General features: G+C 40.7%; 1 protein-coding gene across 1 annotated transcript; it reads right to left on the bottom strand.

The window, feature by feature from the left end:
* Positions 1-8,848: 8,848 nt before the first annotated feature.
* On the bottom strand, positions 8,849-18,172 carry LOC306772309 (interferon alpha-inducible protein 27-like protein 1). Its single transcript, XM_079261732.1, has 4 exons — positions 18,080-18,172; positions 10,149-10,178; positions 9,328-9,507; positions 8,849-9,131 (listed from the first exon to the last, which is right to left on the bottom strand). Exons 1-4 carry the CDS (start codon positions 18,087-18,089, stop codon positions 9,028-9,030), a joined length of 324 nt encoding a protein of 107 aa, XP_079117858.1. The 5' UTR covers positions 18,090-18,172; the 3' UTR covers positions 8,849-9,027.
* Positions 18,173-18,390: the final 218 nt, after the last annotated feature.

The following is an 18,390-nucleotide window of genomic DNA, read 5'->3' as shown; positions in this document are numbered from 1 at the left end:
TGTTTCCTCCAGCTGATCTGGTTGGTTGATGACTCACTGCCCCGCCTCAGCTGCTACAATGAGCGCAGGCAGTTTCATTTCCCAAGAAGTGAAAACTAAAGCACAACCCCACCCTTTAGCATTACTCTTCTGCAACATCACAGGACATCACCAACAGCTGATCTTATCCTCATAAGCTAACATGGAAGAAATACGTGAGAAAAAATATTTTTCCTCACTTTAATATCCTCCTCAGATTTATTTAATGCATTTTTCCTCTCAACAAATGTTTTTTTTAAAAAATATTTTATTTTGTGTCTCATTAATAGGTAAGGCTATAGTTGTAGATGCAAGGTAAGGCATTATGACATTTTTAGCATGAGCATAAAAATGCAATGAACTTTTAAGATGTGAGAAGAACAGATATGACAGGAGGTGCAGCTACTGTGGCTCTGACTCCTGCTGCGCTGGCTGCCCTGGGTTTCACCTCAACAGGCTCCCTTGCTACCAAACTGATGTCATATTTAGACTTACAGTCACTTAAAGTGCCTTGCAATAGTATTCACCCCCCTTGACATTTTTCATGTTTCGTTACCTCACAGCCTGGAATAAAAAAAGGATTATTCAAGGGTTTGCATCATTTCATTTACAGAACATGCACACAACTTTGAAGACATTATATGTTTTTTTTATTGTGAAGCAAACATCAAATGAGACAGAAGACCAGAAAACATCATTGTGTATAAGTATTCACCCCATCAATGTCAGTACTTTGTAGAGCCACCCTTTGAGATGATCACAGCTGCAAGTCGTTTTTGATAAGTCTCTATGAGTTTACCACATCTTGCCACAGGGATTTTTGCCCATTCTTCAAGGGAAAACTGCTCCAGCTCCTTCAGGTTTGATGGTTTGCGCTTATGAACAGCAATCTTTAAGTCTGACCACAGATTCTCAATTAGATTAAGGTCTGGACTTTGAGTAGGCCATTCCAACACATTTACATTTTTCTCCTTAAGCCACTCAAGTGTTGCTTTAGCAGTATGCTTGGGGTCATTGTCCTGCTGGAAGGTGAATCTCCGCCCTAGTATCAGATCACAGACAGATTGATAGAGGTTTTGCTCAAGAATACTTCTCTATTTAGCACCATCCATCTTTCCCTCGACTGGGACCAGTTTCCCAGTGGTGTATGAGTACATGATACATCTAAAATAATGTTTAAAACTATTTTTATTGTTTTCTTAATGTAACATTCTGTTATAAACCTTTGCGAGTTGAAGTTGTTTCCATCCTCTGTGCTGTTGTGATAAAACGCTTAAATAAAAATTCATGTAAAAATAAACTATTGTTTTTCTGTATTTGCTGTCCCAGTTTTTAGGTAGAAATTGAAGAGTTTAGAGTCAGAAGCTGGAGGTTTTCTGACGGTTTACAATATAACAGTGAGAAGCCATCTATGAATCTGTGATGATAGATCACAGCAAGAGGTACAAAACCAAAAAATATCAGACTATAAGAAATTAACTGATCATGAGAAAAAAAAGTTGAAGGTTTTTCAAAACAGGATGAAAATGTTTAATATAGAAACTTTAAGAGATGCAGATTCAAGCTGCAACATTCTGCACCATTTAAACCTGCTTGTACCAGCATATGTATAAAGCGGAAGCATCTCAGAACTGCACTTTTAATATTCTGATCACAGCTGTTTGTCCGATCTGCTGCAGAATTAGATCCATATCGTCTTCAGATTCTGAAAATCCTCACAGATGATGGGAGAGTTGATACATCCGTGAAGGCCTGTTTGGGACATTTACCTCCCTTTTACCACTAAAGCTCACTGCACATCTTTCAATGGAAAAAAAGGCCAGTTTAAGTAAATAGTTACTTGTCTGAACAATGTTTTGGGCTGACATTTGTATTTAGATCAACTATTTATTTTTCCAGTCAGATTTTAATCTTTAAAATGGGAAATAAAAAAAGCAAATAAATAAATAAAATCTTAAACATGCCCCAGCCTGTTTTAGATATCTCTTAATGTATTGGCAACTACAGCCTTGATCTAGTTAAACAACCTTAATGGATATCAGCACATTGACTCTTCCCTCTATTAAAATGTGTATTTATTAATAAGTTGCACTTATTTACAAAATGCAGAGGGCAAAAAGTAACTCACTCAGGGACTTGCGTGAACAAACAGTAAACACACAAAGTGAAGAATTTCTTTATCATCACTCATGAATACATCATTGACAGAATACCAGCCTGACAACATACTGTACAGTCACATCCATTCATCTCACCTTCCTGGAAAGAAATTATGATTCTTTTAAAGTTATTAGATCAGACGGTGAGATTTAAGAAACAAAAGGAAAATAGAAACTGAAAGAAAGTGAAAGAATATAAAAGAGTGGACTCTTGGAACTTTTTAAAGGCCTTAGCGGAGGTTTGTGCTCTCCGAGTGATCTTCTTCTCTATTCTTGCATCACAGGACATCACCAACAGCTGATCTCATCCTCCTAAGCTAACATGGAAGAAATATGTGAGTAAATATTTTTCTACTCATTAATATCCTTTTCAGATTCATTTCATGCATTTTTTCTTAACCAAAGTATCTTTGAAATTTTGTGTCTCATTAATAGGTAAGGCTATTGTTGTAGGTGCAGGTAAGGCATTATGACATTTTCAACGTATAAATAAAAATGCAACAAACTTAAAAGATGTGAGAATAGATTTGTTGTTGACAGGAGGTGCAGCTACTGTGGCTCTGACTCCTGCTGCGCTGGCTGCCCTGGGTTTCACCTCAACTGGGATAGCAGCAGGCTCCCTTGCTGCCAAACTGATGTCATCTTTAGCAGTTGCAAATGGAGGAGGAATTGCAGCTGGAAGCCTGTTTTCAGTCGTTCAGTGTTTGGTTTCAGATGAGAGTATCCAGGAAGCCCAATGTTCCTCCAGCACCGGCTACAGCTGTGGTAGCAGCCCCTGACAGACCAGCCATACCTGCATGATATAACACACCCAAGTTATCAATGTTTTTTTTTTTTTTTTAAAATAACTATTCTACAGAGAAGCAGGAAAAAATAACTTCTTACACATTCAGGGTGATTCAGATTTTAAAAGTTCATCTTACCTTCCTGGAAAGAAATTGTTATGATTCTTTTAAAGTTTTTAGATCAGATTAAGATTTGAGAAACAAAAGGAAAAGCGAAAATAGAAACTGAAAGAAAGTGAAATTTATATAAAAGAGTAGACTCTTGGGCACAGAAGCGTGAGCTAATTAAGAAAACATGGTCATGGTTCCTTATGGTGCCACCACTAAGCTTTTTATTAGGGCTGTTACGACATGCTTTCGTCCGATTGGTTTCTGATTTTTTGGGTGCGGATTAGATTTAAATTGCGATTCTCACAATTCTTCCATATTGCTGATTTTTCTAGACTAAAAAAAAAAAAAAAAAAAAATGTACAAAACTTTTCTTTAGTTTTTGCTCATCATTTTTTTAAAACTTCAATCAGGAAAAACAACACAGTAGCCAGACCATCATTCTGCTGCGATAATAGCAAGAAGACAAGTAAACAGATAAATAAAAACAATAATAATGACAAAAATAATTATGATGGATTATTTTAATTTAATTTAAAAAAAAATGTTCTAAAAAAAAAAAGAAGAGATTTTAAAATTGTGGAGCTAAGAATACCGATACTTGATTTTTCGATTCAATTTCCCACCCCTACTTTTTATCCACCAAATCTGGTTTTGTTTCTTGAGAAACAAAACTGAACTCAAGTCTGTCCAGAAGGGGGGAGTAGAGAGTCACATAACAAGTTTTCAAAAGTTAACTCAGTAAATTAACTCAGTAAACAAACAAACTAATCAATATTTATTTACAGACACAAAGACAGACATAAAAAAGACAACAAAAAAAAAACACGAGTGAACATGTCAACATTTTTATTTATCAACATTCATTTTGCATTAATACTTCTCAGGTTTCAGTGGAATTTGTTTTCTTTAGTTCTTTACTTCATTGACTTGATTTATCATTTTTCTCCTATTTTTTTTCTCATTGGCAAAAGTGACATTATCCTAAATACAAATGTTACATTTGTATTTAGGATACAAATGTATCCTAAATACATTTGGCGCTGTCTGGACGCGCTGACGTTGCGGTAACGTATTGTGTCATTTCCTGTTTCCCTAGCGTGTGTTACTGCGGATTGCTACGAGCCGTTGGCTCCTTTAACTTCTTTCTAACTTCTATCTATTGTTAACCAACCACTCACTTTAGCGCACAATATCTTCCCAAACCACTGTTCTATATATTGCATTTATTTTTGGGATCTTTGGCTTTCTGTTTACTGACTTAAACAGCTCAAGCACTCGGTTTTAGCATGGCTGCTAGCTCTCTTCCCACACCCCGGTCCCCTGCCTTTTCTTGCTCGGTGTGTCTGATGTTTAGCTACTCCTCCGCCTCCTTTAGTGATAACGGTAGGTGTATTAAGTGTAGCAGCTTGGCAGCCTTGGAGGCGAGGCTCTGTGAGTTAGAAGCCCAGCTCCGCACTCAGTTAGGGAACCAGTTAGTCAGCAAGCCCCCATTAGCCAGTGCGGAGCTACCAGCCAGGGCAGCCATCCCGAGCCGTCCCTCAGCAGTTCCCGCGCAGCCGGGAGCCGAGGCGGGCTGGACGACGGTCAGGCGGAAGCGTAGCCCCAAACCAAAACCCACTGGCCACCACCGACCTGTTCACGTTTCTAACAGATTTTCCCCGCTCGGTGACACACCCGCTGAGGCAGAAACCCTGATTATAGGTAGTTCCATAGTCAGAAACGTGGCTCTAGAGACACCGGGGACCATAGTCAAATGCATTCCTGGGGCCAGAGCGGGCGACATCGAATCGTATTTGAAACTGCTGGCTAAGGCTAAACGTAAATACCGTAAGATTGTAATTCACGTCGGCGGTAACGACACCGGGACTCTTTTATTAGTCAGCTAAATTGACAACTCAGGGTTGGGACCAGGAGGCAGAATTGTAGTCCTACACACTTTTCTGCAGCTTCCCACCTGCCGCCGCCCACCCAAAACCCCATTCCGACCTTATACAACTTCCCAGCAGTAAGAATTAAACAACACAAAAACACTTCTGGGGTTAATCGTGAAAACCTCATAAAAATAAAAACAATGGATCTAATAAAATCTGAAAATAAGACAAAGTGTGGCCTACTGAATATTAGATCCCTCCCAAATAAGTCTTTATTAGTCAATGACTTGATAGGTGATCACCACATTGATTTATTCTGTTTTACGGAAACCTGGTTACAGCAAGAGGATTATGTTAGTATTAATGAAGCTACGCCAGCTAACTATTTAAACTTTCACATTCCTAGAACTACAGGCAGAGGAGGAGGTGTTGCAGCTATTTTTAAGTCAGAATTTTTAATTAATCCTAAACACAAAACTAACTATAAATCCTTTGAATTCCTGACATTAAATTTATCTAATCCAAAATGGAATTCAGAGAAACCGCTCCTTTTAGCATTAGTGTATCGCCCACCTGGACCTTACTCCGAGTTTCTGACCGAATTCTCTGATCTCTTGTCGGAGTTAGTGCTGACTACTGATAAGGTCATTGTACTAGGTGATTTTAATATTCATGTTGACGTTGAAAATGATAGTTTAAACATTTCCTTTAGCTCTATTCTAAACTCAATTGGGTTTTCACAAAATGTCAATGGAGCCACTCACTCTCATGGTCACACTCTTGATCTTGTTCTAACATATGGTATTGAGACTGATAAGCTCAAAGTATTTCCTCAAAACCCTGTCTTGTCCGATCACTTCTTGTTAACCTTTGAATTCACTTTATTTGATTACTCACTGACCAAAAATAAATTCTACTATAGTAGATGTTTATCAGACAATAATATTACAAAATTTAAACAATCAATTGAATAAATTTTTTCACATCTACCATGTGTTAGCATGACTGAGAGTCCCCCTTTAAGCCTTACTCCTGCTCAGATTGATCAACATGCTGATACTATAACAGCTTCAATGCGTACAACCTTGGATAATGTTGCTCCCCTAAAGAAGAAGAAATTAGGTAAGATTATGAAGGCTCCCTGGTTTAATTCCCAGCTTTGAGCTCTAAAACAGGCATCAAGGCGTTTGGAAAACAGATGGCGTTCATCAGGACTAGAGGAGTCTCACTTAACCTGGAAAGAAAGTTTAAGCGTATACAAAAAAGCCTTATGTACGGCAAGAACAGCTTATTATTCATCATTGATAGAGGAAAACAAAAACAACCCTCGGTTTCTTTTCAGCACTGTAGCTAGGCTTACTAGGAGCCGGAGCGCTGTGGAGCCATGTATTCCTTTCTCACTTAGCTGTGATGATTTCATGTATTTTTTCAGGAATAAAATTGACACTATTAGAAAATTCACAATACTCTTCCTTCTACCTATAATGTTGAGCCTGTTGTGGTCTCCGAAGCATCCTTAGAACCAGGATCTGACTTGTGTCTAAATAGTTTCTGTCCTGTCCAACCCTCTGAATTAACTAAAATAATAGCTTCATCTAAACCATCCACCTGTATCTTAGACCCTCTCCCAACGAGCCTCTTTAAGGACATTTTCCCTTTAATTAATACATCACTACTAAATCTTATCAATATGTCTTTAGTGACAGGATATGTACCACAATCATTTAAAACTGCTGTAATCAAGCCTTTACTTAAAAAGCAATCTCTGGATCCAGAGGTGATAGCAAATTATAGACCTATATCTAATCTCCCGTTTATGTCCAAAATTCTGGAGAAAATAGTTTGAGCTCAGCTACATGCCCACCTGAGCAGAAATAATTTATGCGAGGAGTTTCAGTCAGGATTTAGAGCTCATCATAGTACTGAGACAGCATTGGTGAAAGTTACTAATGACCTTCTTATGGCCTCAGACAAAGGACTTGTGTCCGTACTTATCTTGCTTGATCTTAGTGCTGCATTTGATACAGTCGATCATAACATTCTGTTACAAAGACTAGAACAGGTGATTGGAATTACAGGTACAGCGTTAAGCTGGTTTAAATCATATTTATCTGATAGATTTCAGTTTGTTCATGTAAATGACAAGTCCTCCTCCCAAACTACAGTAAGTCATGGAGTTCCTCAAGGTTCTGTACTTGGACCAATACTCTTCACGCTATATATGCTCCCTTTAGGCAAAATTATTAGACAGCATGGAATAAACTTTCATTGTTATGCAGATGATACTCAACTATACTTATCCTTTAAACCAGATGAAACAAATCAGCCCAATAGGCTACAAAATTGTCTCATAGACATAAAGACTTGGATGTCTAGAAATTTTCTCCTATTAAACTCAGATAAGACTGAAGTAATTCTCGTTGGATCTGAAAAACTCAGAGCTAAATTTTCCGGTTTTGTAATGAACCTGGATGGCATTACTTTAGCTTCCAGTGCTACAGTGAGAAACCTTGGAGTAATATTTGACCCTGACCTGTCCTTTGGCCCACATATTAAGCAGGTTACTAAAACAGCCTTCTTTCATTTACGTAATATAGCCAAAATTAGGGACATTCTGTCTCGGAGTGATGCAGAAAAACTGGTTCACACTTTTGTTACTTCGAGACTAGATTACTGTAACTCTCTATTACTGGGCTGTCCTAAATATGCCCTGAAAAGCCTTCAGCTGATCCAGAATTCTGCAGCCAGAGTCCTGACCAGAACCAGCATGAGAGATCATATTTCTCCAGTTTTAGCCTCTCTTCATTGGCTGCCTGTTGAATCTAGAATAGAATTTAAAATCCTTCTCCTTACATATAAAGCCCTCCACAACCAGGCACCACTATATATCAAAGACCTCATTGTTCCTTATATACCAAGTAGAGTACTTCGTTCGCAGACTGCAGGCTTACTTGTGGTTCCTAGAGTCTCAAAGAGCCGAGCAGGAGGCAGAGCCTTTGGTTATCAGGCCCCTCTCTTATGGAATAAGCTCCCAGTTAGTGTTAGGGAAGCAGACACCCTCCCCACCTTTAAGACTAGGCTGAAGACTTATCTTTTTGATAAGTCCTATAGCTAGGGATGGTTAGCATCCCTTAGTTATGCTGCTATAGGTTTAGACTGCTGAGGGACATTTCCTGATACACTGAGCTTTTCTTTTTCTCTTTATCTCTTTCTTTTACCCCCCCCCCCCCCCCCCATAACAGTGTTGCATCATTAACATGTATGTCTCCTGTCTCAGCAGGTCTCCCTGGCCGGGAGTAGCAGTTCCTGTTGTCTATTTGTCTTTCTGTCCTCTTCCCCCCACACAGCAGAGGCAGATGGCTGCCTGTCCTGAGCCGGGTTCTGCCGGAGGTTTCCTTCCTGTTAAAAGGGAGTTTTTTCCTTCCCACTGTTGCCAGTGTGCTTGCTCAGGATGGGAGATTGAGTTGGACTCAACTCAATCTGTTGGTTTCCTTATATAGGCTGTTATGAATTGGCCTTCATTATGTTTTCCCCTCTGTCTGTAAAGCGTCTTGAGATGGCATTGCCGTGATTTGACGCTATATAAATAAAGTTGAATTGAATTGATACAAATGTTACATTTGTATTTAGATCAACTATTTATTTTTCCAGTCAGATTTTAGTAATTAAAATAGGAAAAACAAAAACAAAGCAAATAAATTAATAAAACATTAAACATGCCTCAGCCATATTTAGATTGTTTTACTCAATGAAGACCGAAAGATTAAATAATTACCAAAAGAAACAACAAATTATTCTTTATTTGAGATGCAAGTTTTCTTCTTTGTCTCATTGCCCAGTTTGCACTTGACTTAGTCCCTCTCCAAAACAGATGCAAACAGAGCCGAGGACAGACATGAAGATGTCGAGGTGGTAAGAATTTATTAAGTGCAATCAGCATAGTAGTGCTTAATGTCTGATTTAAATGTCACAATAAAATGAATGATTTATATGATATCAGAGTAAAGACAGATGCTGAAAGTTAGCATGCATGACTATACTGTAGAATACTCCAGCAGATCATTTATGAAATGTTGATTTCCTTCATTTTTTCCGCATAATTCTGGTCAGCCATGTCACAGCTGCTCCAGCAACACCTCCAACGCTGGCCACAACTGCAGAGGTGGTGGCTGACAGACCAGCAGCTCCTGCACAGAGAAACAAAAACATTGCAAATGGGTTTAAACACATGAGATACAGAAGAGATGTCGCTGAATTCACATAGTTATGACTAATTAATTCCACTTTTTGTTGCCATTTTTAAGACAGAAAATACAGAAGGAATTGCACTTTCTAATGAACAGAGAACAGACTTCGATGAGGTACTTAATGAGCTCAAAATACCTGCAGACTGCAAAATAGCAACCAGACTTCCTGCTGCCACTCCTCCACCGTTAGCAATGGCTGCAGATGACATCATGCCCGCTGCATAGGAGCCAGCTGCTATTCCAGCTGAGGTAAAACCCGCGGCCCCGAGAGCAACTGGGGCCAGGGCCACGGCCCCTGCTGCTCCCACTGCTCCTACTACACATGTACAGGATGAGAAATGGTTCATATTAGTGTGTGGTAAAAATCTGACTCAGCACAGGTGACTTTCGAGTCAGGTTTACTCCTGACTTGACAGGAGGTTTTCCAACTAGCATCCTTAGTAGCTGACAAATCAACCCTGATTGGTAGGGTATTCGGCAGAAAGCAAGGAACAAATCACAAGTGGCTGAAATTAAGAATGAAATAAACAAAAAACACCATTATTTGTATTGATCAGCTTGTTTATTGTTTGCTCCAGCTACAAGTGATGCCCCTCTGATACAGGGAGGTCTGACTAAATAGTTATTGTTTTCCTCAGGACACACACTGACTGCTGTATTGCACACTGGTATGTACACAAACAGGAAAAGAACAACAAAACTGGGAAATCACTGTGATGTTGGGGTTGAATCTTTTTAAAACCTGCTGTTTATTAACCTCAGCAGAGGGAATAAACATGGAGCAAACAGGCAAAATGCCCAAATTATCCTAAAACCACACAATCTGGTGCATCATTGTACCAGTTATTATATCTAAAGGAGATCTAATTGTAAGTCGTTTCTGTCTTGATCGCAACATGAAATTAAAAAAGTAGAAACGGGAACAAGAAAAAAAAATGCACACAAAACTTTTTTTACCTGCTCCTGCTGTGATGGCAGCAACTGCTCCTGAAATACAACATGGAGAGACCTACATAAACAGTTTGCTAAAAGCAAAATCACTCAAGTGGGAACATATGTAAATTAAAACCGCAAGCGGTGATATAGGCCCTCGCACCATGGCGCCGCTCGGCATAATGCCACCGCCTCCCCTGGCAACATCCTTCCCATGCCTCTCTGAACCTGAAGTGCAGCCAGACTACACCTCAGGCCATTTAGGCCTTATGAAGGGTCACTTCCTGTCACCAAGGGGCGGGGCTAACTTATAATCTATTTATTGCCATGCACAAATGTGAAGGATATGACTGGCATTATCTGTAGCAAATTTGGTGCAGGTTGGTTGTTTTTTGTGGGAGTTATGTCAGTTTTCCTTTTCGTTGCATCACATCTGCTTTGCTGCCCCACCTCTCCTAAACGATATCCCCTATTAAAAGAAATAGCACAACTTTTAATCACGCATGCCTCTTGAGTATCCTGACTCATTTGGGTTAAAGTTGGATAAAATTCTTGGGAGGAGTTGCTCAAAATGCATGGCAAAGAAAATGACAGAAATGACCCCAAATATGTCACCTTTTTCAAAATGGCTGACTTCCTGTTTGATTTAGCCCATATGTCCAAGAGACTTTTTTGAAGGTACTGGAAGGTTCTAAAACTGTGCCGAATCATATACATGTCAGTCAATGTAGTGGGCGGGGCTGATTGATTGAAATATTGTAGGGGGCGCTATGGAGCCATTTACGATCTTCTCCACTATATTGCAATTTTACTCTATTAAGGACATAACTGTCATGACTCATGGCAAGTATGGTGAAGATCAACAATTTCACGGCTTTCTTACAGGTACTTCCTGGTTCATGATATCAGACACTTGTTGTTGCCAAGGGGTGGGGCTAATTCAGAGTCATATTATTGCATTGTATATTTTGTTCATCATAGGACTGGCATCAAATGGGTCGATTCCTGTGCTGATATGTTGTTTTATGTGAGAGTTTTAGCAATAAGTCTTTGTTAATAAGACATAAAACTTTGAGGGCCCGCCCCTCCTAAACTAAATCTTCTATTAGAAGAAATAACACAACTTTAAATCACACATGCCTCCTGAGCATCCTGAGCAAGTTGGGTGTCAGTTGGACAATATCCCTAGGAGGAGTTGTTTAAAATGCATGGCAAAGAAATGACCCCAAAAATGGCACCTTTTTCAAAATGGCCGACTTCCTGTTGGATTTGGCCCATATGTCCAAGAGACTTTTTTGAAGGTACTGGAACGTTCTCCAACTGTGCTGAATTTTATCCATGTCGGTCCATGTAGTGGGCGGGGCTGATTGATTGAAATTTTGTAGGGGGCGCTATGGAGACATGCTCCATTTATTCCATAATGTTTCAATGGGACTTAGTTCAGGGCTTTACTGTCATCAGTCATGGCAAGTGTGGTGGCGGTCCAAGGTTCCATGGCTTGGTCACAGGTACTTCCTGTTTCATGGCGTTGGACCGCCATTCGCCATGTCCCGTTTAGCGTAGCAACTTGAGGTTTTTATCGTGGCATCATGAAAGGGTTTGACATGTTTTGGAGGAGTCTCAAGTGTTTGGGACCATTTGCTTAGAAGCATGACCCTCAAATGTGGAAAAAACCACTTCCTGTTGTAAGTGGGCGGGGCTTAGGTCTACACCAGCAATGGTCACATTAATCTGTTCAGGACTGATCCCTTATTAATCCCTATAAGTTTTAGGGTGATCAGATCAAAATTGAGAATTTTATAATGATTTATGATGTCACGCCGCCGCATGGAACTTCGCCATGGTGTCACGGGCACGCCGTGCGGCGTAGAGCAACGTCCTTTACCAGATCTCTTCACCAACATGTTTTGTGATGCCTGAGTGAATTTGGGCCATGTGGTGTCCACCAAGCCAGAGTTATGGGTGTGTGAGCAAAAAACAACACTTTTGACCTCCAGGGGGCGTGGCTATTTCATAATCAAAATATTGACATATAGAACTCTGTAGGAGGGGACTGCCATCATATCTAGCAAATTTGGTGCAGAAATGTTGCTTTATGTGGGAGTTATAGCTGTTTAATTTTTCATGGCGAGACATCAAAATTTGAGGCCCCGCCCCTCGTAAACTAAGTCTCCTATTAGAAGAAATAACACAACATTTAATCACACATGCCTCCTGAACATCCTCAGCAATTTTTGGCTCAGTGGGATAAAAGCTCTAGGACAAGTTCGTTAAAATGCGAGGTGCTAAAACGCCAAAAAAATTGACTTTGACCTAAAATGGCCGCCTTCCTGTGGACATTTCACCATGACATTAAGAGGATTTTTTTGTTCGCCCTAGCATGTAGATCATGTGTATGAATTTTCATAAAGCCTAACGACATGCAGTGGCGGGGCACCTAAAATAGGTGGCGCTCTCATTCAGTTTCGCCCAAACATTCTGGAGCACCTCAAAATATCAAATTTTTCGTATTCCCTTGGGGGGGGTACGCAAAATTTGGTGAGTTTTCGAGCACGTTCAGGCCTCCAAAAAAGCACGCGAAGTGTCCGAATAAAAATAATAAACACTGCAAATACAATAGGCCTTCGCACCGCCAAGGTGCTCGGGCCTAATAATAATAATAAACGCTGCAATTACAATAGGCCTTCGCACCGCCAAGGTGCTCGGGCCTAATAATAATAATAATAATTAAAACCGCAAGCGGTGATATAGGCCCTCGCACCATGGCGCCGCTCGGCATAATGCCACCGCCTCCCCTGCCAACATCCTTCCCATGCCTCTCTCAACCTAAAGTACAGCCAGACTGCACTTCAGGCCATTTAGGCCTTATGAACGGTCACTTCCTGTCACCAAGGGGCGGGGCTAATTTATAATCTAATTATTGACATACAGAAATGTGAAGGATATGACTGGCATCATCTGTAGCAAATTTGGTGCAGGTTGGTTTAAATTTTGTGGGAGTTATGTCAGTTTTCCTTTTCATTGCATCACATCTGCTTTGCTGCCCCGCCTCTCCTAAATGATATCCCCTATTAAAAGAAATTGCACAACTTTTAATCACACATGTCTCTTGAGCATCCTGACTCAATTGGGTTAAAGTTGGACAAAATTCTCAGGAGGAGTTGCTCAAAATGCATGGCAAAGAAAATGACAGAAATGACCACAAAAATGGCACCCTTTTCAAAATGGCTGACTTCCTGTTGGATTTAGCCCATATGTCCAAGAGACTTTTTTGAAGGTACTGGAATGGTCTACAAGTGTGCTGAATTTTATCCATGTAAGTCAATGTAGTGGGCGGGGCTGATTGATTGAAATATTGGAGGGGGCGCTATGGAGCCATTTACGATCTTCTCCACTATATTGTAATTTTACTCTATTAAGGACATAACTGTCATGACTCATGGCAAGTATGGTGAAGATCAACAATTTCACGGCTTTGTTACAGGTACTTCCTGGTTCATGATATCAGACACTTGTTGTTGCCAAGGGGTGGGGCTAGTTCATAGTCATATTATTGCATTGTATATTTTGTTCATCATGGGACTGGCATCAAATGTGTCGATTCCTGTGCTGATATGTTGTTTTATGTGGGAGTTTTAGCAATAAGTCTTTGTTAATAAGACATAAAACTTTGAGGGCCCGCCCCTCCTAAACTAAATCTTCTATTAGAAGAAATAACACAACTTTAAATCACACATGCCTCCTGAGCATCCTGTGCAAGTTGGGTGTCAGTTGGACAATATCCCTAGGAGGAGTTGTTTAAAATGCATGGAAAGGAAATGACCCCAAAAATGGCACCTTTTTCAAAATGGCCGACTTCCTGTTGAATTTAGCCCATATGTCCAAGAGACTTTTTTGAAGGTACTGGAAGGTTCTCCAACTGTGCTGAATTTTATTCATGTCGGTCCATGTAGTGGGCGGGGCTGATTGATTGAAATTTTGTAGGGGGCACTATGGAGACATGCTCCATTTATTCCATAATGTTTCAATGGGGCTTAGTTCAGGGCCTTACTGCCATCAGTCATGGCAAGTATGGTGGCGGTCCAAGGTTCCATGGCTTGGTCACAGGTACTTCCTGTTTCATGGCGTTGGACCGCCATTCGCCATGTCCCGTTTAGCGTAGCGACTTGAGGTTTTTATTGTGGCCTCATGAAAGGGTTTGACATGTTTTGGAGGAGTCTCAAGTGTTTGGGACCATTTGCTTAGAAGCATGACCCTCAAACGTGGAAAAAACCACTTCCTGTTGTAAGTGGGCGGGGCTTAGGTCTACACCAGCAATGGTCACATTAATCTGTTCAGGACTGATCCCTTATTAATCCCTATAAGTTTTAGGGTGATCAGATCAAAATTGAGAATTTTATAGTGATTTATGATGTCACGCCGCCGCATGGAACTTCACCATGGCGTCACGGGCACGCCGTGCAGCGTAGAGCAACGTCCTTTACCAGATCTTTTCACCAACATGTTTTGTGATGCCTGAGTGAATTTGGGCCATGTGGTGTCCACCAAGCCAGAGTTATGGGTGTGTGAGCAAAAAACAACACTTTTGATCTCCAGGGGGCGTGGCTATTTCATAATCAAAATATTGACATATAGAACTCTGTAGGAGGGGACTGCCATCATATCTAGCAAATTTGGTGCAGAAAAGTTGCTTTATGTGGGAGTTATATCCGTTTAATTTTTCATGGCGAGACATCAAACTTTGAGGCCCCGCCCCTCGTAAACTAAGTCTCCTATTAGAAGAAATAACACAACATTTAATCACACATGTCTCCTGAACATCCTGAGCAATTTGTGGCTCAGTGAGATAAAAGCTCTAGGACGAGTTCGTTAAAATGCGAGGTGCTAAAACGCCAAAATATTGACTTTGACCTAAAATGGCCGCCTTCCTGTCGGCATTTCACCATGACATTAAGAGGATTTTTTGTTTGCCGTAGCATGTAGATCATGTGTATGAATTTTCATAAAGATTAACGACATGCAGTGGCGGGGCACCTAAAATAGGTGGCGCTCTCATTCAGTTTCGCCCAAACATTCTGGAGCACCTCAAAATATCAAATTTTTCGTATTCCCTTGGGGGGGTACGCAAAATTTGGTGAGTTTTCGAGCACGTTCAGGCCTCCAAAAAAGCACGCGAAGTGTCCGAATAAAAATAATAATAATTAAAACCGCAAGCGGTGATATAGGCCCTCGCACCATGGCGCCGCTCGGCATAATGCCACCGCCTCCCCTGGCAACATCCTTCCCATGCCTCTCTCAATCTAAAGTGCAGCCAGACTGCACTTCAGGCCATTTAGACCTTATGAAGGGTCACTTCCTGTCACCAAGGGGCGGGGCTAATTTATAATCTAATTATTGACATACAGAAATGTGAAGGATATGACTGGCATCATCTGTAGCAAATTTGGTGCAGGTTGGTTGTTTTTTGTGGGAGTTATGTCAGTTTTCCTTTTCATTGCATCACATCTGCTTTGCTGCCCCGCCTCTCCTAAACGATATCCCCTATTAAAAGAAATAGCACAACTTTTAATCACACATGCCTCTTGAGCATCCTGACACATTTGGGTTAAAGTTGGACAAAATTCTTAGGAGAACTTCCTCAAAATGCATGGCAAAGCAAATGACAGAAATGACCCCGAAAATGGCACCCTTTTCAAAATGGCTGACTTCCTGTTTGATTTAGCCCATATTTCCAAGAGACTTTTTTGAAGGTACTGGAAGGTTCTAAAACTGTGCCGAATCATATCCATGTCAGTCAATGTAGTGGGTGGGGCTGATTGATTGAAATATTGTAGGGGGCGCTATGGAGCCATTTACGATCTTCTCCACTATATTGTAATTTTACTCTATTAAGGACATAACTGTCATGACTCATGGCAAGTATGGTGAAGATCAACAATTTCACGGCTTTGTTACAGGTACTTCCTGGTTCATGATATCAGACACTTGTTGTTGCCAAGGGGTGGGGCTAATTCATAGTCATATTATTGCATTGTAGATTTTGTTCATCATAGGACTGGCATCAAATGGGTCGATTCCTGTGCTGATATGTTGTTTTATGTGGGAGTTTTAGCAATAAGTCTTTGTTAATGAGACATAAAACTTTGAGGGCCCGCCCCTCCTAAACTAAATCTTCTATTAGAAGAAATAACACAACTTTAAATCACACATGTCTCCTGAGCATCCTGTGCAAGTTGGGTGTCAGTTGGACAATATCCCTAGGAGGAGTTGTTTAAAATGCATGGCAAAGAAATGACCCCAAAAATGGCACCTTTTTCTAAATGCCCGACTTCCTGTTGAATTTAGCCCATATGTCCAAGAGACTTTTTTGAAGGTACTGGAAGCTTCTACAACTGTGCTGAATTTTATTCATGTCGGTCCATGTAGTGGGCGGGGCTGATTGATTGAAATTTTGTAGGGGGCGCTATGGAGACATGCTCCATTTATTCCATAATGTTTCAATGGGGCTTAGTTCAGGGCCTTACTGTCATCAGTCATGGCAAGTATGGTGGCGGTCCAAGGTTCCATGGCTTGGTCACAGGTACTTCCTGTTTCATGGCGTTGGACCGCCATTCGCCATGTCCCGTTTAGCGTAGCAACTTGAGGTTTTTATTGTGGCATCATGAAAGGGTTTGACATGTTTTGGAGGAGTCTCAAGTGTTTGGGACCATTTGCTTAGAAGCATGACCCTCAAACGTGGAAAAAACCACTTCCTGTTGTAAGTGGGCGGGGCTTAGGTCTACACCAGCAATGGTCACATTAATCTGTTCAGGACTGATCCCTTATTAATCCCTATAAGTTTTAGGGTGATCAGATCAAAATTGAGAATTTTACAGTGATTTATGATGTCACGTCGCTGCATGGAACTTCGCCATGGCGTCACGGGCACGCCGTGCAGCGTAGAGCAACGTCCTTTATCAGATCTTTTCACCAACATGTTTTGCGATGCCTGAGTGAATTTGGGCCATGTGGTGTCCACCAAGCCAGAGTTATGGGTGTGTGAGCAAAAAACAACACTTTCGACCTCCAGGGGGCGTGGCTATTTCATAATCAAAATATTGACATATAGAACTCTGTAGGAGGGGACTGCCATCATATCTAGCAAATTTGGTGCAGAAATGTTGCTTTATGTGGGAGTTATATCCGTTTAATTTTTCATGGCGAGACATCAAACTTTGAGGCCCCGCCCCTCGTAAACTAAGTCTCCTATTAGAAGAAATAACACAACATTTAATCACACATGCCTCCTGAACATCCTGAGCAATTTGTGGCTCAGTGGGATAAAAGCTCTAGGACGAGTTCGTTAAAATGCGAGGTGCTAAAACGCCAAAATATTGACTTTGACCTAAAATGGCCGTCTTCCTGTCGACATTTCACCATGACATTAAGAGGATTTTTTGTTCGCCCTAGCATGTAGATCATGTGTATGAATTTTCATAAAGATTAACGACATGCGGTGGCGGGGCACCTAAAATAGGTGGCGCTCTCGTTCACTTTCGCCCAAACATTCTGGAGCACCTCAAAATATCAAATTTTTCGTATTCCCTTGGGGGGGTACGCCAAATTTGGTGAGTTTTCGAGCACATTCAGGCCTCCAAAAAAGCACGCGAAGTGTCCGAATAAAAATAATAATAAACACTGCAAATACAATAGGCCTTCGCACCGCCAAGGTGCTCGGGCCTAATAATAAACACTGCAATTACAATAGGCCTTCGCACCGCCAAGGTGCTCGGGCCTAATAATAATAAACACTGCAATTACAATAGGCCTTCGCACCGCCAAGGTGCTCGGGCCTAATAATAATAATAATAATAATAATAATAATAATAAACACTGCAATTACAATAGGCCTTCGCACCGCCAAGGTGCTCGGGCCTAATAAGTATGTTCAAATAAAGAATTTCCATGGTACTGACCAGACCTCATTGTTTCCGTCTTGTTCACTGAGAGGATGAGATGACGTAGTTTACACAGAAACGATACTTACTGATGCTGCGTTCAAGCTCATAGGACATAGAAATACTCAGCTCGAAAGGCTTTTGTGGACACACAACGTGGGGAAATAAAGGTAATTCTCTCTTTTGTAAATGTTGCTTTGAAACACCAGACCTCCAACAGTTAAGCAGATTTCTCAAAGTAATAAACAGCATACGATACAATACCCCAAAGAAACTTTGTCTTATATTTTGTTATGTCAGTTTACTGTTTAAGCTGTCTTTTAAATGTC

This window comes from Telmatherina bonti (genome assembly GCF_933228915.1).
Source record: "Telmatherina bonti genome assembly, chromosome: 22".
Lineage (NCBI taxonomy): Eukaryota > Metazoa > Chordata > Actinopteri > Atheriniformes > Telmatherinidae > Telmatherina > Telmatherina bonti.
The sequence above is the reverse complement of the archived record's forward strand: the minus strand, read 5'-3'. Positions and strand labels throughout refer to the sequence as shown.